Source organism: Peromyscus maniculatus, chromosome 7 (genome assembly GCF_049852395.1).
Source record: "Peromyscus maniculatus bairdii isolate BWxNUB_F1_BW_parent chromosome 7, HU_Pman_BW_mat_3.1, whole genome shotgun sequence".
Lineage (NCBI taxonomy): Eukaryota > Metazoa > Chordata > Mammalia > Rodentia > Cricetidae > Peromyscus > Peromyscus maniculatus.
Window position 1 is genome coordinate 98,900,249 of NC_134858.1, and position 22,567 is coordinate 98,922,815.

The window sequence follows — 22,567 nt, forward strand, 5'->3', positions numbered from 1 at the left end:
TCTTCTTCTCCTAGTACCTGAGTACCCAAGTGTTAGGTGGCATAAGGGTATCAGGCCCTAGAAGTCAACTGTCAAAGAGAAAACATGGGGAATGTAATGATGGCAGGGCTGTGGATCTATACTATGACTATTTTACAGAAACACATGGTTGGCTGCTTTTGTTGAAAGTAAATGAATTAAGGTAAAGGGAGCCAAGAGATCAGTAAGGACCTGGAAAGTGACAAAAATATGAGAGCACCTACCAGAGTTTTGAGTAACACAGGAGAGAATTAGCCAGTGTGAAGACTCCTTTGTTTAAGGAAGAAAATAAGTGACAAATGATATAGGAAATACATTTAGGAAAAGCTTTAGAAGAATAATAATACGGTAATTAAAGTCATGTGAGTAAAGAAAACTTGACTAACACCTATAATTTAATCTAAGAATGGTTCAACAACAAAAAGAAGCCAAAGCAAGGTTGTTCTGATACCCACAGGAGATTATTTAATATCTGTCATGTTCTTTCAATATTTTAAAGTGGTTTCAAGGCTATTATTTCAATGGGTGTTCACATGATTTGCCATGCAGAAGAGAGCAGGTATTTTTATTTTTATCCTACTTTGTAGGAGAGAGATGTAAGTACAGAGGTGCTCCTTATAAGTCACAGACACAATTAGTCCAGATGGTGATATACCGCTCCCCACCCCTAAGAAAGGAGCTGGAGGGCTTTGCATGACCCAGATGAGAGTTTTCTTCTTTTCTTCAATTTTACACTAGAGGTCCTGTCTCTGACAAATGCTTTTCTTCCTGCTGCTCAGTTTCCATGTCTATACTATGCTGTTAGGTTTATTTTCTATTCAGTTTTTCCCCATCATCACTTGAAGGTATGGGAAAAAATTATAAAGTACACACTAAAAATTTAATCAGACATTAGTGGACATTAAGTTCTCTGTGGCTGTGTGAGGGTCTAGGGTGAACAGGCTAAACTTATACCAACAGATGCTGATTTCATAAACATGGTTTTCTATGCACTTAAAAAACTGACTTCTGTCTTTATAGCTACACTTAAGTGCCACCAAGAGTAGGTTACAAATACAAGCTGGTTTTCCAAACGTTTTTATGAACTGCAGGAATCCATAAACATTTGTTTACTGCTCCTACAATCTCCTCCCTCCATGTTCCTTAAGGGCAGCCTCTCGTCTCCCTCTCCTACATTAACCTGCTGCAAGACAATGGGCAGGAAGTGCTAGAGACACAGTTGACTGCCTCATGGCAAAAGAAGACACTAAGTAAAGAGTGTTGAAAATAAAGATAATATTTAGTTAAGTGCTAAGAAACTGGAGCCAAGTAAAAACTAAGTTACATCAATTAGGTAGCTGGAAGATACAAACAAATTTTTCAAGTAAGTGGTTTTAAGAATAAAGAGGCAGGGCTGGAGAGTTGGCTCTGTGGCTAAACGAACAAACTGCTCTTTTAGAGGATTTGTTTGGTTCCCAGCACCCACATTTGGTGGCTTACAACCACCTGTAACTCCAGATCTAGTGGATCTGATGCCCTTCTTTTTCTGGCCTCTGTGGACATTCACATGGGCATGCGTGCACGCACGCACGCGCACACACACACACACACACACACACACACACACACCAAACAAATAAAATAAATATTAAGGAATAAAGAGGCAAAGTTTAATAAAATTAGCTGATAAATCTGATCCAGCTTGGCCTATAGCTGTCCCAATGAACGAAAAATATAAGCAAAACAAATTAACATAATCATAACTTTCATTTTTGAGACAAGGTTTTGCTTTGTAGCTTACATTGGATTTGAACTCAAGATTGTCTCACTCAAACTTTCTGAATGATGGGATCACAGGCATGTGCTATCATGTCTGACTCAAAATAATTTTTGAAGTAAAAATATATACACACCCTCATTTTATATGCAACTATAGTTTTAACTCTTTAACAGAAGGAGCAGTATATCTTGCTATCTAAGCTGACAGTTAATGTCAAAGAGCAATTAACAAAAAGATTTGGATTCTAAAAATGGAATTTTGGGCTATCATCAAATTAATCTAGTTATATATTTGTAAAATGGCTACTGTGCCATATGATTATTAGCTTAAACAGTAAATAGTTAACTAGATACTTAGGAAAAGAAAATACTCTTGTTTTTAAAACTTCTTCAGTGTTGGCTTCAACACAGGCAACTTTCCATGATACCACATATGGACTGATCTTCACTTTGTCTAACTGGTAAAGTCCTTCCTTTGGTTCCCACTACCAAAGGATCCTTCCTTGCCTTCACTACACTCTGTCTACATGTCTTTTGAATAAATGGACTCAGAAGGCAGTCTACTTTCCTCTCATTGCATCTGTGGAGGGCCAGCAGGACAGTTAGCTATGGAGCAGGACATTGCTACTAAATAAAGTACAAGGTTATAAGGGCCAGATTAGTAGGCTGTGAGGAATATGGTGAGCAGGCTCCTCAGTCGAGGGGTTGGGAATATTCCAAAGAACAGGGTTATTCCAGGAATCTTTGTTCAAGACAGGATAAGCTGCAGGCCTGTGGTTGAGGTACTCATCGCTGGGATCGGCTTCTGTATTACTTACTTTTCTATTGCTGTGAACCATGCTATAAAATACCATGACCAGGGCAACTCACAGAAAAGTTTATTTAGGCTTATGGTTCCAGAGGAGTACAAGTCCACGATGGTAGAGTGGAGGCATGGTGGCTAAGGGAGGAAGTGGAGAGTGTATATCTCGAACCTCAAGCAGGAAGCAGACAAAGTAAACTAGAAATGATGCAAGGGTTGATATTCTTGAGGCTCACCTCCAATGACATACTTCCTCCAACAAGATCATACCTCTAAACCTTCCAAACAGCTTCATCAATTGGAGACTAAGACAATGAGGAACATCTAATTTAAACCACCATATTCTCTAGACAAAGATATAACCCAGCCCTATAACAGAGACAATTTCTCCTTATCTGCCCATTTGAAGCATTCCAAGAAAACTAACTCTTTTTTTTTTTTTTTTAAAGATTTATTTAGTATGTATACAGTGTTCTGCCTGCAGGTCAGAAGATGGCACCAGATCTTTTTATAGATGGCTGTGAGCCACCATGTGGTTGCTGGGAATTGAACTCAGGACCTCTGGAAGAGCAGCCAGTGCTCTTAACCTCTGAGCCATCTCTCCTGCTCTAAAAACTAACTCTTTTATAAATTGTTCCTACTTAAGAAATAACCATTTGGCACTTATGCAATGAATGGCTGATAAAAAAAACTGAGCAGTTCTAATAAATTTAATTATGAAGACGTGTGTGTGTGTGTGTGTGTGTGTGTGTGTGTGTGTGTGTGTGTATTACAAATCAGCCCTGTTTAAACACTTTTTTGACTGTTAACTGAGCTAATCAAGATAACCCTCCTACCCCAAACCTAGCCCTGCTTTGCACTGTGACTTTCTAATCTACAGCCAGTGTAGATCACGGTGCTTTCCTGGAATGACCATAAAAAATGCTCTTAGCTTTAATTGCGTAGACATTTTCTAACTGCTTATAACCTGTCTAGTGGTAGCTGCTGAAACCTGTCTCAGGCCCTGGTTATCTTTTTGTATTTTTCTGGTTAGCATCTTTAATGCTTCAAAACCCTTTCTCTATAGATACTTCCCCTGGTCTCTAGTTTTGGTTTAACAAATTACTTCCAAATACAGATTTCACTCATTCTTACTAAATTTTGTATTTTATATGTAGATCTGTAGCTTTAGCCTATTCAGGGAATTTACCATCTTCAGTCTATCATCTAACACAATAGCTATCTCTCAGAGAATTGGGTAAGGAAACCCAATCCCCTAGAAAGAGAACTTCTAATTTAGATGGCTATTTATCCAGTTGGCTTATCTGGTGGTGTATGTTCATCGAGATAATGTAAATAGAAACAGCACCATGCTAGAAGTTAGAGGAATTGTTTCCTCACGTGAACTTATTCTAGGACTTCTATTAAGTTCTTGTGGGACTGCTTTCCTCATAGTAAAACAGTACAGAAAGGAAGCTCTTACTTCTGGAATAGAGATTTGTGTTAGAAACACCTTATCAAGTAAGTTCTGACATGGGGAGAGGGTGAAGAAAGAAGAAGAAAAATTACTTTTCAGTTTTTTTAAATCTCCCTGCTTATGGATCCATTTAACAGCAACACAAGTGCTCAGCAGGATCAGTTACGAAGAGGGCAGGACATGATTAGAAAGTACACTTCTGCAAATAGGAAGAGAGGGAGGTCTTTAAAGGAGATGTTGGATAAGCTGGTAGGAGTGGAAATCCATCACAGAGGAGAGGTAGGACAGCATACTACATCTACACTTGTGAGCAGGGAAGAAAGCCAGGCTCATGCAGCAAACAGGTATCAGGCAGTCTAGAAAGTCTAGAAAGTGTCTCTGGGGCCTGACTCTGAAGGCACTGAAATACAAAGAGGACAAGTTAGGGCTTCATCTCAAAGAATACTAGTTTTCAAATATTAAGATTATTCCTTCCACATGGAAGTATAAATGGGGGGTCTCAGGCATTCCTTGACATCCTACCTGCTTCTGTGTGTCTCTCAGGCTACTCTAACCTTGAGCCTCTTAAAGTACAGCCTGGGAAAAGTGCTAAATTCCAAGGCCAGTCTAGTCTACAAAATGAGTTCAAGGTCAGCCAGGGTTTAAAAAAAAAACAAAAACAAAAACGAGTTCTATGAAGTAGGACTACTGTTGGATGTATTAGGATCAAATAACTTTTCATCGTAAGAAAACCAAAACCCAAACCTGTGCTTAAAGTCTGAGCACAGAGGCAGTGAAGAGGGACAATGCTGGCACTGCTGGCAAAAGGAGAGTATTAATTCAGTAGTTATCTTACCTTTGCAATTTTCCCCATTTCATAAATATCTGCTTTCTGATCTTCAATATCCATGAAAGCACTTTCAACTCTGCTGAGGATCTGTTCATGGTTACTGCAGGTGTCTGGGAGTCCTTCAGGGAAGTAGAACTGTGGAATGTTTATGGACAACGGTGTAGTCACAACCTCATTCACATGAGGAGTAGGGGAGACAGACTGGGGACTACTTGGAAGGCCAGCTGCAGATGGAAGTGGTTTTGCAGGTTTCTTTTCTGGTTTATTTTGAATCTGGAAGAAAAATGTGATTATAAGATACAAAAATTCTAAACAGTATATATTTTTCAAGAGTCCTCATCAGCAATAAGAAATTGTGTATAAATACAAGAATGTGCAAATAGAGACAGTAGAGATCAAGAGCTCACTTTAGAGTATTCTAGAGGGCAATAAGCATGTTTCTAGGGGATGTTTTCCATATTAAAAATTAATATATTGCTTGCCAATACTTGTTCCCATAGATTTATGGTTTAAAAATCCCACACTAAATTTTTTCATCTATCAGTCAGCAAGTATTTCAAGATAATCAAAGAGCAATATCAGCTAGAACAATATCAGATGATCAAGATCTTAAAGTGTATTGTTTTTGTTGTTGCTAGAACTAATAAAATAAAATCCGATTTATTGTTGAAGATGTTTCACACATATATCAAACAGGCCAACAGTAACTTCATAAAAAAAGAAAAGAAAAAAAACCCCTTTTTATCTTTGGCATTTTAAAACCATTTTATACAAACCAACTACTTATAGTACAGCTAGGCACATACACACAAAAAGTTACTGGAATGCTTAGAATAAGACTTTTTGTTGGTTTTGTTTGTTTTTGTTTTTTGAGATAGGGTTTCACTGTATCACCTTGGCTGTCCTGAAACTCACTCTGTAGACCAGGCTGGCCTAGAACTCAGAGATCTCCCTGCCTCTGCCTCCAAAGGACTGGGATCAAAGGTGTGAGCCACCCCTGTCAACCACCCCCAACTCCAGCTACAAGTTTTGTTTTTCCCTCCTGTGAGAGTATAATGAACATGGTCACAGCACAAATAAAGTCAGAAGTAGGACAGAGACCACCCCAAAGGCTGGTTTGGTCACCTATCATCATTAAAAATGGCTGACCCCTAACAGTATATACAAAAATATAGAGCAAAAATAAAAAAATACAAAATTTTACTTTTGAAATATTTTTAAGGAAAGAAAAAAAAAGCCTGTCATCTGTGAGTGACATTGCCCAACAGGCAGGAGAGCCCGCTCCTCTACTAGAAGGAGACCACATTTAGACTCTGATAGGTAGCCTTAAGTTTAGCTTTTCCTTTTTGCTGTCCTCATCTCCATCCTCTGTCTCGCCATCACCTTCTTCCTTTTCCTCCTACCCACCTTCTTCCTCTTCTTTATCTACCTTGTCAGCCTCCAGCTCACCATTCTCCTCACTAGCATTCCCACTGGCAGGTGCATCTCTTCCATTCTCTGCTTCCTCCACAACTTCCCTCATCTCCTTCAAGTCTGTGGTTGTGGACTCAGCTGGTGTCCACACCCACATCTAACACAGTGGGGCACATTGGTGATCCAATGTAGCAGGTGAGGCTCTGGCAAGAAAGCTGTGGCAGTGGCCAGCTGAGTCTGGCAGACAGAGAAGATGGCTGCAGTGAGCACGGAGCAGACCCAGGAACAATGTACAGATGGCTTTTTGGAACAGCCAATAGGGGTTAAGGTATATTCTTAGTCTGTTGGAACTTTACTAGTTAGGTTCTTTTTTGAAAACTGTCCTTGGTCTTTGTGTGAATTTCTACCCCTCCTCCAAACGAAAGAAATGATAATTTCTTTAAAAATATATATCTAATGTCTGCATTGGTGGTATAGTGGTGACCATAGCTGCCTTCCAAAATGTATACAATTAGGGATAGGGATGTAGCCCAGTGGGAAGAGTTCTTGACTATCTACCATGCATGAGGCACTGGGTTCAAGACCCAGTACTGAAGAAAACCAGGTGTGGTGGTACAAGCTTGTCATTCCAGCACTTGGAAGTAGCAGGATCAGCAGCTAAAGGCCATCCTCTGCTATAGAGGCCAGCCTGGGCTTCAAGAGACTCTTTCTTTGAAAAGAAAATATACATATTGAAATGTATTTGGGATATGGGATATTTTAAATTTCTTTTCCAGTTTGACTTTGTCCAGGTAGAATTACTAACAGTATTTGACAAGCATTTCAGAAGACTTCTGGATGGTTGGTTTGCCACTTCCCTGATATAGCAGGCTGTCTTCCCTAAGATATAAACTTAACTTGCTTTGGTATCCTCTAATAGGCAAAAGCCAAGGTCGCTAATTTCATTAAAACCAAACAGTCTCTACAGTTAATTAAATGTTAATTTATAGTTTATATCTTTCCTTTTCCCAAAAAGTACCTGTTGTAGCATGCTTCATGGAACATTAGAAGGGACAGTGAAAAGAGGCATGGTGAGGCAGCAGAGAGCTTGATATTAGGATCGAGGAAAAGGTCAAGGGAGGTGTACCATCATTCACATAAGAGTTTCTTTTACTTCTTTTAAATGTACTTGAGATAGGGTTTCAATATAGATTAGGCTGGCCTTGAACTCTCACTACATAGTCAAGGTTGACCTTGATCTCAGTATCCTCCTGCCCCTATCACCCAAGTGTTGGGATTATGGTAGTATGCTATCATGTGCAGTTTTTTAAAGATTTATTTTGAATGTGTATGAGTGTTTGCCTACATGTATGTCTGTGCACCATGTACCATGTACATGCTTGGTGCTATGGAGGTTAGAAGAGGGCTTCAGATCCCATGGGACTGGAGATGGCTGTGAGCTGTCCTGTGGATATTAGGAATCTAGCAAATGTCCTCTGGAAGAGCAGCAAGTGCTCCTACTGCTGAGCCATCTCACCAAGCTCATAGGCCCAGCTTCTTAGGAGTTTATTTTTACCAATGAAGACTAAATTCCATTCTGAGATTACTATAAGAAAAAAAATTAAAGGCTCCTGGCATTGGTGGCTCCTGCCTTTTATTCTAGCACTCAGGAGCAGTCAGGCAGATCTCTGAGTTCAAAGCCAGCCTGCTCTACAGAGCAGGTTCCAGCATTGCCAGGGCTACACTGAGAAAGCCTGCCTTGAAAAACCAAAATAAATTTAAAAAGGAAATTTAAAAAAAGAAAAAAGGATTTCATGAAGGTTTACAGGGTTCTCAATTAACAAGGGTCATGAGCATGGCAATGTATTAGATGCTACATAAAATATGAAAGACAGACACAGTTATTGAGTAGCTAGGTTTGGGAGGAGGTGCTAAAAGTCTCACCCAGTACTGGTGAATGGCAGGCAGGGTCTCTACCACTGCGCTATCTCCGCAGACTTAACTATGTTTTTTTTTTTTTTTTAATTTACTGTGAACACAAAGTATTATTCAAATGTTCTTTCTTTTTAAAATTACCCTGCAATTCCTAATGTTTGGACAGTGATCCCATATAAAGCCACAGTCAAGGAAGGAGCAGCACTGGAGGAAATGAAGCCAATGAACATAAAAAAACACAACAGTAAACAGTGATGGCTTCCTACTCTGTGACCTCAGAACAGTTACCTAATCTTCTAGAATTTCAGTAATAAACAGAAATCACAACCCCCATTCTTTGCAAGACTGTGAGGACTTAAGGAAATAATAGAATGCAACATATATAAATGGTTCCAAACAGTGCTGAGCACATATTTGTCCTCATGAAAGGCAATGAGTGACAAAGCCAAACAGTGGGGTTCTCAAAAGATTATAAACAATGCAGAATTTGGCACAGTCCTTTAGGTTTAATAATAAACAATCATGTCCACTTGTAAAGCAATCCAAAGTTTATAAACCTCTCTTGATTTAGCAAAGTGATAATCTAGTCTGAACAAACATTTCTTTGCTTTAATGCTAAATCTGTAAATATGAGTCAGCAGCACCAGAAAGTCTTCTTAACATTCTGAAATAGGGCAGATCTTCAGAGGCTCTACCTAGATTTTGTGTATCAGTGTTGTGTCTATTCTGTTATTTTGTGCAGAAAGAGGTTTGTGAGTGTGGTGATATATTGTGTACCCTAATAAAATTTGCCTGAAGATCAGAGAACAGAACAAGCCACTAGATTAAACATAGATGCCAGGCAGTAGTGGCACATACCTTTAATCCTAGCACTCAGGAGGCAGAGATCCATCTGGATCTCTGTGAGTTCAAAGCCACTCTGGACTACATGAGATTGACTCAGTCTAGGAGAGAAACAGAGCCAGGCAGTGGTGGCACACACCTTTAATCCCAACACTTGGGACCTCACACATCTTTAATCCCAGCACTTGAGATTTTATGCCTTTGCTTGGGAACCACACACACCTTTAACCCAGCACTAAGAAGGAAGTGATATGGTGGGCAGAGAAAAGTATATAAGGAGTGAGGAGACAGGAACTAAAGTTTTTCGGCTAGAGGCTTTTCAGGCTGAGGAGTCTTAGAGGTAAGAAGTGGTAGTGGCTTGTTCCTTTGTCTCTCTGATCTTTCAGCATTTACCCCAATATCTGGGTCTGGGTTTTATATTATAAGACCAATTAGATTTCCTGTTACATGTGAGACTGTCAGTATACAATCATCAAAATTCTGTTTCTTCAAAATATTTTCAACAGTATGATATCCAGAGAAGTGTGGTTTAATTTAAAAGCAATTATGTCATTAGAATTATGACCATTGCTGCAGTGGGTACGGACACATGCTGAGGTCTAGAGCAAGACCTTCAATGTTAACTGTATTTGTAATGACAGATGAACACAACATTCAGAACAAATACTGGCTGCTAAAGTTAACTGAACGAGCAAACATTTGATGACATACTATTCTCGTGTGTGTGTGTGTGTGTGTGTGTGTGTGTGTGTACACTTCTTAATACAAAGTAAATTACTAATAAGCAAGTATTTATTAATTCATTGATTAATAAAGAAAAATAACATAAAAACGATACATTTACTCTGAACTTTCAGCTCTATCAATTTACCTGCAATTGTGTTACTAGGAGACATCTAATTTAGACCTTAAAGTAGTATAATAAAACTTACTTTATAAACATAGATATGAAACTTATAATGGTTGCCTGATTTGCTGGCAAGTTTGACATCTCCTCACTTAAAGTAAAGCTGTTTTGACCCAATATAGGACTAGTAATAACAAAGTTGGAAAAGTATCTCAATTCTCTATTTCAGTTTTTCAGCATCAGTACAGTACTTAGTCACTCTGAACAGTCACTGATATTGTCACTATAACAGTTCCAGTATTTGACCATTTTGACACATGAAAAAAATCACATACCTCACCCCCTAAATTTGAAGTTTTTCTGGGTCAGAATAACTGAAATTATGGTTCCTTGATGGAATGTGGATTGTTAGCATTTGCATAGTTCTTGATTTATACCCATGTTAGGCAACTTGTGTGACGACACAGACATTGGTCCTAAGAGTATAGGCAGTGATCGCTGCAAGCAGCAATCAGTCTCAGCTTGCTAGGGGAAGGCATTGGTTTAAAATTTAGAAGAAATTGTTGTTATGCTTCATTATCTACATATCCACAGTTACTGCGACATACACTGTTGTCTCTATATACAAATACCTTTGGGAACTGACAAGATGGTTCAATGGATAAAGAAAGGCACTTGCCACACAAGCCTGGTAACCAGAGTTGGATCCTCGGGGCTATGTAAAGGTAGAAGCAAGAACTGTCTTTAGAAAGTTGTTCTCTGATCTCTACATGTGTGCTATGGCATGTGTGCTATGGCATCTGTGTTCACATATATCATTCACATACACTAATAAAGTAAAAAATACTCTGCTTTTACAAATATTATCAGGATCCATATTTAGACAAATATTCATTATAACTATATCCTAATAAAATCTACTGATTTAAACTTACAAATGTTGTTTTTTATAGGAATTCTAGCTTTCTAGTATGCTTGGTAAATACCTGTTAAGTTGTATTTATTGTCTGCAAAACAGGATTCCTTCCCTACAGGATAAAAATGTGAGTACTGTACTCCAGGTCCAGAAGCTCTATTTTTAAACCTGCTGGAATCTCTCTACAAATAGCTTTCTGCAAATAGCTGAATAGAGAACACAGATTAATTCCTTAACCTAATATTAAGTACAAGTGAGTAATAAAATTATTTGTGTTAGTTTACTAGGTGGTTTTATTAGTAATTAAAATATTTAAAAGAAACACCCAAATTTCAAACCTGTGTCTGCTGAAATAACTTCAGCCGCTTCTTAAACCGTGATGGGAGAACAAAATCACAGCCTCTTGCTAGGAAAGCTAGTTCTCCCCTTAAATCCGGGTCCCTTCGCAAGGATGTTTCCTTGATCATCATCTTTGAAAAGTTTACTTTCCAAGCGGTCAGCTCACTTCCGAAGACAGTGCCAATCTTGTCAGTAGAAAGATACTGTTTTCTTCTTATCTCCCAAATAAATTAAATTTAATCATGGTGTTCTCTCAGCCTCCTGGAACCACAATCCATGCTTGTCTTGACATGCAGCTGTTGCCCAAATACAGCCTGTGACTCCCAATGCCTGCTCATAATATTCCAGTTAGAAACACAGCCTGCAAAAGGGCCTATTGCTTCTTGTTGGTAGCGTTATGTGAAATTGACCTGTACATGTTTAGAATGCAGAGCCTTCTGGGAAAGAAAGTACCCACTACTCCCAGCACCACAATTAGAAACATTACAGCTGAACCTAAAAATAGCAACTTCTCAGATAATGCTAACTTCTGAAACTCAGTATAGAGGTGCTGATTCACATACTTTATCCTCAAACCAGGGTGAAAAAGATTATGTGGAGCATTTTTGTGTTTTGCTACTTGATATTGTTTACAAAAACAAAACACACCAAACTTCAAATTTTAAAGTATTATTTTAAGAATAGCTTTTTATTTACTATCTGAAGAAGAAACAAATATTCCATACCCCTAAATCTCTTCACTTAAAGTATCACAGAAATGGTCATTCTCAAATGATAATTTACAAAATATTTGTTGGTTTATAAAAGTAGACTATTTTAGCTATTAGACATAATTTTTTGAAGTGATTATGGATATAGTTTGAAAATTATTTATAATCAAAAGTGTTTTTAAGAAAGTGGAACAACTTAACATCCTAACAAAGAAATAACATACATATAAATGAATGAAATTTAACCAAACAAGGGCACAAAAGATGATCAAAAAGCAGTTAACAGTACATCCTGAGATTATGAGACTTCTTTTAAGGAACTTTAAAGAAATGAAAATATTTTTACTGTACATTAAATACTGTCCCTATTTTAATATTTATAATTATCAAAATATTCTCTTCTGCATATTTATATTTCACTGTTTATTTTTAATTAATCTCACAATCAGGATTTTTTACTTTTAGAAAATATAAAATATCATAAAAAACACCATAAAGAACAAAACTAAAAATGTGAGTGCATACATATTTGATAATAAATGTAAAAAATTAAAATATTTAAGATACACATTTTCATATGTAAATGTAGTTCATGCTTCTCTACTGACTATCAGACTTAATTGCATTCAGGTAAAAGAGTTAATGTTTTTGGTGGGGGGTGGGGTTTTGAGATAGAGTTTCTCTATGTAGCTTTGGCACCTTTCCTGGATTTCACTCTGTAGCCCAGGCTGGCCTCAAACTCACAGAGATCTGCCTACCTCTGCCTCCTGAGTGCTGGCATTAAAGGCATGTGCCGCCACCGCCTGGAGTTAATATTTGTAAAATTTTATGAATTAATTATTATCCAGTGGTGTCTACATTCTCCAGGGCAAGTTCAATTGTAAGTTGTTGACTCATTTAAATATTTTTATGATCACTATGTACCAGATGCTGTACTGGACATGAAAAACAGAGATGATAGTGAAGAAGCTTCTTCGTTCTCTCACTTGGCTTCCTAGGACAATGGTAAATTGGAATAAAGGACAAGAAATATTTACACATTTCATTTACTTCTTGTATGTTTTAAGATTAGAACAATGTTTAAAAGTCCAAATGCTGGTGAAGTGTGGTGCCAAATGCCATTACACTCAGCACTTGGTGAGACAGAGGAATGCTTCTGTGAGTTCTGGGCCAGCCAAGGATACATGATAAGACTCTAACTCCTCACCCCAGCCCCTAAAAAAAAAAAAAAAAAAAAAAAGGCAAATGCTGCTTAAAGATCCCAAGGAAAAGTTACTCTGTTGTTCTTAAGGAAACATTTCTATATGTTCTTGGATGATGAAATAAGCTCCAAATTTTCATTTATAAAACTTTTCCGGGGCTGGAGAGATGGCTCAGAGGTTAAGAGCACTGCTTGTTTCTTTCAGAGGTCCTGAGTTCAATTCCCAGCAACCACATGGTGGCTCTCAACCATCTGTAATGGGATCTGGCGCCCTCTTCTGGCCTGTGGGTGTACATGCAGACAGAACACTGTATACATACTAAATAAATCTTTAAAAAGAAAAAACTTTTCCAAAAAAAAAAAAAAAAAACCCCAAAAAATCAGAGGGCACAAGTCATGGCCCTTTAAGGGCGTAGAAAAGAGCTAGTCTCTGGCAATAATTTATTGACAGAGAAAGACTAGCATGAAGCTATTTGCTTTTTACTTATTTGTGTTTACATGGAATTTGGCTGCTTGGTCTTAGTAAGGACTTGAGAGTCTGCCTTACAAGGAGTGCACCTGGAATACAGCACTGAAGAACACTGTTTTTAGAGTAGCCTCTTCTTTAATGGAAAAGATCAAGCATAAGCGGACTTCACTCCAGACATCAACAAGCTCTGTGATCTTTTCTCATCATGAGTAGCCTACCTATACTATGTGTTTACTGTGAGTCTCCAGGACAACAATCATAAGCGATCTTGACTACAGAATACAAGAGACTAGTGCTTTCTGTTGTGAGGATGCCTGGGGTTTTTCAGCTGTTATTTTGAGACCTGGCTGCCAAGACTGGGGTTCCTTTCCTGTGAACCATTCCTCCTGAATAAGCATTCTTGGGTAAGGGAGATAATTTTGTGACTGGCTTCTTTCACTTTACATCTTTTCAATGTCTCCAGTGTAGTAGCATATATTGGTACTTTGTTCCTTTTTTATTGTTGAATAACAGTCAATTGTTTGGATATTGAGGTCATTTCTACTTTGGGGCTATTATAAATAATGTGGTAGTGAACATTCATGTAGCAAGAGAGATGACCTCAAGTTCAGAAGATTATTTCTCTTGTCCTAAAATGCTTGTTCTAGATGCAGCAGTTCTCAAGTTGTGAGTCACAACACCTTTGGGGGTCGAAAGACCCTTTCATAGGGGTCATCTAAGACCACTGGAAAACACAGATATTTACATTACAATTCGTAACAGTAGCAAAATTACAGTTATGAAATAGCAATGAAAATAACTTTATGGTTGGGGTCACCACAACATAAGGAACTATATTAAAGGATTGTAGTGCCAGGAAGGTTGAGAATGACCAGAGGAAGATATATGGAAGGACAAGTTCCTAAGTGGGAGCTTTGTGGGTTCCCCTGCAGAGGCATATGCAAGAGAGGATGGCCTTATGCTAAGACCCTAAAAATAAAGCATTTCTTTTGAGATAGCCTCTACTATCTCAAGCAAGAAAAACAAAACAAACAAACAAACAAACAAAACCCTGCTCCCTTCCCATGTCATAAAAGGATCTATGAAACCCAGGAGAGCAGTTCTAAGCTTGGAGGAACAAGATGTGCATCAAAGGAAGGTATGACTTGTAAGGAAAAAGGGGATAAAATTGTATGTGAGGCCCAAACATTCTCTCTTATAGAATTCATTCTGTAAAAGCTTAGTCTGAAACTCAGAATTGTTTTTAAAATAATTTTCTAAATCTTATACTTCTCTGATCTCCCTTTGAAAAGGAAGATGGTGATATATAACCTTAATTATCTCTGGAAAGAGTCAGCTCTGGGCAATATTTTATGAATGGGTTGCTTAAAAAAATTTGAAGACTGACTGAAAAACTAAATCTCTTATTTTGATTTATGTATTAATGCCAAACAGTATTGTATATACAATGTGCTATTATAGGGGCTGCAGTTGTGGCTTAGTGGAGAGTGCTTACCTAGAAGGCAGAGAGCCCTGAACTGGAAAATCCCCGGGACTGGAAAAAGCATGTACGCGCGCGCACACACACACACACACACACACACACACACACACACACACACACACACACGCACGTATAAAAGTGTGCATGCAAAACAAAAACAAAAAAATAAGAACAAAACAAAAACAAACAAAACCCCCCACCAAAATGGTGTTTGTTGCTTATCAACAATGTGTTATGCCAAAAAAAGTCAAGCCTTTATTATGTACACATGGTAATTTAGTCACTCACTAGCAGAAGCTGAATGTAGTTATAGAGGCCAAGATAACGCCATGCAGCTAAGGACTTCTAGTAGTTAGGAGGGCTAGTTGGAATAATCCAGGCAGCAAAGACTGCACCAATCTGAGTAATAGAAACAATACTGCCAGGCCAGGAAATCAGCTTAGTTGTTTGAGAATCCATGTTGTGGTGTTGGAAGCAACTGCAGAAAGACAGCAGAGAGTGGTACAAAAGGATTTTGCTTGGAAGGCACCAGAGGAGAGAAGCTACACAATAAGGAGATTGTGGACTACAATCAGGACTACACTGTTGAATAACAAAGGAAGCTGGCTGTTTTGGGGAAAATTAAACATTAAATTAACTTGGACATGGTAGGACACATATGTGGTTCCAGCTACTAGGAGGCTGAAGCAAGAGGACCACAAGTTTGAGGCCTGCCTGTGCTATGTAAGTTCAAAGCCTGGGCAACTGAGTGAGACCCTATTTCAAAACAAACAAAGCCCCACCATTAATAAAGGAATAGAAGGTTTCCATTTCATTCATACATTAAACAGATGCAGGAAGGAATGAAGGAGGTGGAGAGGAAGCAAAATGGTTAAAAGTTAAAAAAAAAACACAACCAAAAAAACTTTTTTTTTTTTTTTTTTTTTTAAAAAAACACAGGGGTTTACTGTGTGGCTCTGGCTGGCCTGGAACTTGCTATGTACACCAGGCTGGCCTTGAACTAATACAGAGTGCTGGGATTAAAGGTGTACACCACCACCACCACCACCACATCCAGCCTAGGATTTGTTTATAGGTGTATGAGCATATTATTGGTAGCCACACCACTGCAAAAATCTTTCTCTTCCACCCATCAACCATTAACTGCACATAAATGCTCAGATAGGGGATAATATGATCTCAGGAATTTGGGATGAGAGTTAAATTCACATGCATCAAGACCGAAGGCTGGAAATGGTGGTCAAGAATGTACTAATAATAACAAGCATCACACTGTGAGACAAGAACAGGTGGAGCTATACGGTGTCAAAGCACTGTGGTCTGTAAGAGTAGATCTGTGAGAGGAGATGCAGCCTCACTTTTAGCCTAAAGTCATTATTGTTTTCTGGGACTCAGGGAAAATAGAAAGATTCTTATTTAAAGGTCCGAATCTGACTTGCAATTTTTATGAAGTAGGGAGACTTAAGGTATAGAATAAATAAGCTTGTAATCAATTAATACAGGTAGTTTTATGTAATTTCTTAAGACAGGCATATTAGGAAATACTTTTAGGAGTTTAAGCCTGATTATAATACTAAAATCTTTTGAAATACTTTGCAAAAATTACTTCTATTATTTTTCTTTTTCTAAAAGGATTATAAGAAAAAAATTAAAACACTACAGGAATATACAAAGTCTCAAAAAAAAAAAAAAAGTTGAGGCTGGGCGGTGGTGGCACACACCTTTAATCCCAGCACTCAGGAGGCAGGACAGGTACAAAAACTACACAGAGAAACTCTGTCTCAAAAAAAAAAAAAGGCTGAACAACGTTAATACCTCAAATATCAATTGAGCTGTGCAGATTAGATTTTGCCAACTTCACACAATCTAGAGTCAACTTGGTATGAGGGACCCTCAGTTGAGAACTGCTTCCATCAGATTGGCTTGTAGGCAGTCTGTGTGGGGCATTTTCTTGATTAATGGCCCACTGTGGGTAGTGCCATCCTTGGGCAGGTGTCCTGGGTTGTATATAAAGTGGGGTGAGCGGGCCCTGGAAAGTATGTCAGTAGGCAGCATTCCTCTGTGGTCTCTGCTTCAGCTGCCCCTTCCAGGTTCCTGCTTGAGCTCCTTCCCTGGACTCCCTTGATGATGGATTCTAACATGTAAGATATAAAAATACCATTCCTCCCCAGTTGGTTTGACTCAGGGTTTTATTACAGCAACAGAAACCAAACAAGTACATGAGTGCTCACTAAGTGTCTCCTACTGATCTAGGTTTTGACATACAGTGGGTAACTAAACAAAACTAATGTGCTAGCTATAAATAATTTTTACTGAAATCTGTGCTTGGCAACATGTTGACAATAGTTTCAAATTATAAAACTAATTATTAAAAAAATGTTAAAATTTTAACTTGTACTTGCCCCCTCCATTTTTCCTTTTGGTGCTAGGAATGGGCACACTAGAAAACCATTGAGCAACCTCCTCGGCCTGACTGTACTTTTCTAATCTAGGCATGCTAAACTGTCAGATTTCATTAGATTTACAGTTTTGACACTTTTACTAAAATTAAATTAAAACAAATGTTTATTAAAGGAGGTTAGGGTTTATTTTTTAACCTTTGAGTTATGATGAAAATGCTATTGCCCCATTAAGCTGAAGAGGCCCATAAGGACTATAATGACATCTGCTGGTAGCAACAGAACAGTATTAAGGTATGATTTATTGGGCCTGGGAAGATAGTTCTACCAGTAAAGTACCTGTAGTACAAGTATGAGAACCTGAGCTCAGATCTCTAGCACCCACATAAAAGCTGGATATTGGACATATGGTGTGTCTGCTATGCTAGTGCTAGGTGGGGTGGAGGGGTGGGGTGTGGAGACAGGTGGATCCCTAAAACTCACTAGCCAGTGAGTCTAATCAGTGAACTCTTGGTTCAGTGACATTGCATCTCAAAAATAAGGTGGAAAAAGATTTTTTTTTAAAAAAAGATACAACATGCTGACCTCGGGCCTACACATGCACATTTATCCCCCCTTGCCACACACACACACACACACACACACACACACACACACACAAAGTATCACCTAAGTGAGTATAACTTTTTAGTGTTACTTTTTATAAAACCATTCCATTATCCGCCCCATATTAAAATATGGCCTTGGCACAATAATACATTCATTCATAATGATGGAACCTTTGGGGACCTTAGCTGGATCACTCTTTCCCTCCTCTACAAACTGTTCTCAGATGTACCTGACTCACTTGAATACCCATCTGCATGTATCAGCTATTCTTGAACCTACAAAGTTACTTCCTGTCATATAGAGGCTTTATAGAAAAGCATATCCTCAAGTGTTATGTGTTAGTTAGCCAATGACTGTGTGAAAAATGAGTGACACTGTAAGACAGCTTTCCAAAAAGATAAGAAAAAAGAAGTTGATAGATGGGACACACAACCAAACAAAGAAAAAAAAAGCTAGTTTTCGGAGGTAAGTCATTAATAAAGATGATTAAGGAAAATAGCTATCTGTGGTTATTGTAGGCAAAGATTACCTTTTTAAAAGTGTTTCCCCTGTCTCTGCCTCTAAAGTTGCTGGGATTACAGTAGCACATTACCACATCCAGTTTTATTTACTTTTTAAATGTACACTGTTTGGATATCATAATCCATGGGTAGTTTTTGTTATTGATCTTTAATAATGTTTCCAGGACTTCCAATTCACCCAACAAAACAGGACACTGAACCTTATCAAAACTCTGCTTTGTTGATTTAGTATGAAATACTATCTGGATAGGAGTCAGTAAACTATTCATAAATGCCCACATAGTAAATAAATACTTCAGGCTTTAAGATCTCTATCACAACTACTCAGATTATCAGGTAGAACACAAAAGCAGCCGTAGATCATTCAATGAGCAGGTGTGGGTATGGTCCTGGCAGCAGCAGGGTGGATTTGGCCCAAGGGCCTTAGACTGCTGACCTTGGTCTAGGCCAGTATCCAATTTCTGAATATCCTCTAAGTATTTTCTTTTTGGCTTCCTCTCACAACAGCAGCTTGGATTTCATTTTTATCTGGTCAACACATACTGCTTACTCTTGGGAAATTATTTTGAATACATATTAAAATATTAATAATATATAATACTGTCAAGTCAAATCTTTTTTTTTTTAATGTATCATCATCAGTATCATTTAAAAATACTGCCTACATGCCCATTAATTAAAATGTTTTCAGTAACTGGTACTTTTTCAGCTGTCTAAAACAATAAAAACAACAAAAAGGACATAATTTTAAAACAGTTCTTAAAAGAAATCATAGGCTAACTGTGGCGGCACATATCTATAATCTTAATACTTAGGAGACTAAGACATAAGCATAGCAAGTTCCAGACCAGACTGAGATACATAGCAAGACTGTCCTGAAACAAAACAAAGGCTCAGAATGCAGCTTATCAGTAGAGAACCTGCCTAGCTTGTGCAAGAAAATAAATAAACCAACAAAACAAAACAGAAAAAAGCTTACAGCAGGCCGGGCAGTGGTGGCACACGCCTTTAATCCCAGCACTCGGGTGGCAGAGGTAGGCGGATCTCTGTGAGTTCGAGGCCAGCCTGGGCTACCAAGTGAGTTCCAAGAAAGGCACAAAGCTACACAGAGAAACCCTGTCTCGAAAAACCAAAAAAAAAAAAAAGCTTACAGCAGTAGATAAACAATCTCAGAATAGTAGAAACTTCTGGAAAAAGGAGAAACTAGTGAGGAGGGGTAGCCTATGGGTTTCACTGTATCTAAGAAAATTTTTGAAAGTTCAAGATGCTAATGGAAACATTAAGGCAGACGAACCTCATGACAGACCTATAACTGCAACTATCTGGGAAGCTGGTGAAAGAGGATTGCAAGTTCAAGGTTTGTGTGGGCAACAGAAGGCATTTAAGACAGATCATGTCTTGAAACTAACAAACAATAACAAAAATGAATAACCAAACCAAACTGCTGTTCTGATGGAACCTCCAGCTTGCCCCATTCCTGTCTCTCTCCCCAAACCCCACCCTCTGAAACTGCCCATGCTTAAGTCACTGCCTAAAGTGCTCAGCTTTTGTCCATACTTGGGCACAAACCCAGCTTGTGGCAGACACATCATCACCCCTAGCCTACAACCTATAAAGTCTCCCTGCTTTCATTTGTGGGAGCAGCTTCTCCAGCCTTGATCTCTGGGACTAGAGAACTTGCCTGGGAGTTGTTTTGCTCAAATAAACCTGTTGTTATACTTTTTCAATTCAGCTTGATCTGGCTTACTGTGGTGGCAGAAAAGCCTATGGGGCAGGGGGACAGAAAAACCTATTACAAACCAAAGCCACTAATGCAAAAATCTGAAACAAATACTGTAAAAAAATAAAGCTAAGCAGTGGGTGATAAGAGCACTTTTTATATAACTCAACACTTTTCTATTTGTTTAAACAAATGTGTTAAAACAAGAGCTGGCAAACTGTAGTCCATGGGCTAAATCTGGTTTAGTGCTTGTTTTTTTAAGTGTTGGCTCTAAGACTAGTCTAACATTTTCTGTGTGTGGTATGTGTGTACATGTGGTGTCTGCTTGTGTGTACACATGGATGCAGGTGCATGTTTCCATATGAGCATATGTGGAAGGCCACAGGAGGATGACAAGTGTCTCACTCTATCACTCTCCTTTATTCTCTTGAGACAAGGTCTCTCTCAGACCTTAAGCTCACCATTTTGAGGAGGCTTGCAGGCTAGTGAGCTCCCAGGATCTACTGGTCTCTGCTCCACAACACTGTGATTATAGACATATATTGTCATGCCAGGATTTTTATGTAGGTGCTAGAGATTCAAACTGAGGTCATGCTTGCACAGGAAACACTCTTTGCAAGTGAACCATCTCACCAGACCCTAGTTTAACATTTTTAAAGGATTGTTTAAGTGCAAACACACTCACTCTCTCCCTCTCCTCTCTCTCTCTCTCTCTCTCTCTCTCTCTCTCTCTCTCTCTCTCTCTCTCTGTCCCCCCCCGACCCCCCGCACGTTCACACGCATGCACACAAAAGATAATACTAATTTCTATGACATACAAAGTCTAAAATATTAACTATCTGGTATTTCATAGAAAAAGGCAGCCAATTCTTGTCTTAAAACAATTCATGGGATGTGGTGATATTTTGTTTGTACTCTAACAAATAAAATTTGCCTGAAGATCAGAAGACAGAGCCAGCCACTAGATTAAACACAGAGGCCAGGCAGTGGTGGCACACACCTTTAATCCCAGCACTTGGGATCTCATGCCTTTGCTCCCAGTATTTGGGAAGCATACATGCGATTAATCCTAGCACTAGGAAAGTTGAGACAGGAAGTGGAATGGCTGGGCAGAGAAAGGCATATAAGGTGGGAAGAGATAGGAACTCAGCCCTTATTCCTTTGGGCTCAGAGGCATTCAGTCTGAGGATTTGTGGAGACAGGATCTCGCCTCCCTTTCAGCCTGAGGATATGGCAATGGTGAGAAGTTTCTCTAGTAGCTTGTTCCTTTGTCTCTCTGATCTTTCAGCATTTACCCCATTATCTGGCTCCAGGTTTTTATTATAAGACCAATTAAGATTCCAGTAACAAGGGGAAGAAAAGATGAAATGAGAAAGGACAATGACTAAAGCACGGAGATATGGCCTCTTGCACAAAGCCATCTTCCTGTATGAAACATATTATTTGCCCCTTTAACTTTTATTAATATTTTTCAACTTTTATCAAGCAAATATCATCAAATTTTATTCTATTTTTTGATATAGAAACTTATTTAAAAGAATGTTGGGAGGCCGGGCGGTGGTGGCGCACGCCTTTAATCCCAGCACTCGGGAGGCAGAGCCAGGTGGATCTCTGTGAGTTCGAGGCCAGCCTGGGCTACCAAGTGAGCTCCAGGAAAGGCACAAAGCTATGTAGAGAAACCCTGTCTCGAAAATCAAAAAAAAAAAAAAAAAGAATGTTGGGAGATGACATTTTAAATTACATTCCAATTTCAGTTTACATTTGTAAACAAAACAAAACAAAAACCCTAGGAAGCTCATTCAGTACCTGGTGTGGCATTGTTAGCTGTTGAGTTAGATTGAGAATGTCATCAGGGAGCTACTGCCAAGACTGGGAGTATTATCAGGGACCCACTCCCTAACTGTCTCCTTTTTTCCATAGGAGACAATGTAGGGAGAAAGCTTAATAAACATTCAAAATGTGGTACCACAATAAGTTTCTGGTTGTGAGAAATTATAATAGGTAATCAGAGAGGGTGGACATTTTCCACTCAGTAGGCAGATTATTGAAAAAATATATCCAAATGTCTTAGCAAGCTTAGCTTATAATAACTGTAGCTCTTAGGAAATCATTAACATTCTGAGGTTACTACATAGGTATTTTTTTGTCCTTTATAACATGTTAAGCATGTCAGTATTGCCTTGAATATGAAAAGACTTTTTTTTTTTTTAGTTTTCTAATGAATTTATTCAGTTTCTCTCCCAATGATGACCCAACTTAACTAAAGATATTATAATAGGAACTCAGAGGCTATGCTTGTTAAAATCACTGACTCTTCATT

The 22,567-nt window shown here is 38.5% G+C and overlaps 1 protein-coding gene across 2 annotated transcripts in view; it reads right to left on the reverse strand.

The window, feature by feature from the left end:
- The window catches only part of Ppp2r3a (protein phosphatase 2 regulatory subunit B''alpha), a 155,016-nt gene that overhangs the window by 84,185 nt on the left and 48,264 nt on the right, over window positions 1–22,567 (reverse strand). The window contains exons 1-2 of one of the 2 annotated variants that reach the window (XM_006975129.4): window positions 11,135–11,633; window positions 4,870–5,136 (exon numbers count right to left, since the gene is read on the reverse strand). In XM_006975129.4, coding sequence (XP_006975191.1) covers window positions 4,870–5,136; window positions 11,135–11,266 — 399 coding nt within the window. In that variant the 5' untranslated portion in view covers window positions 11,267–11,633. Of the gene's footprint in view, window positions 1–4,869; window positions 5,137–11,134; window positions 11,634–22,567 lie in introns of those variants that run through there. The other variant, XM_076576919.1, reaches the window with a different exon arrangement.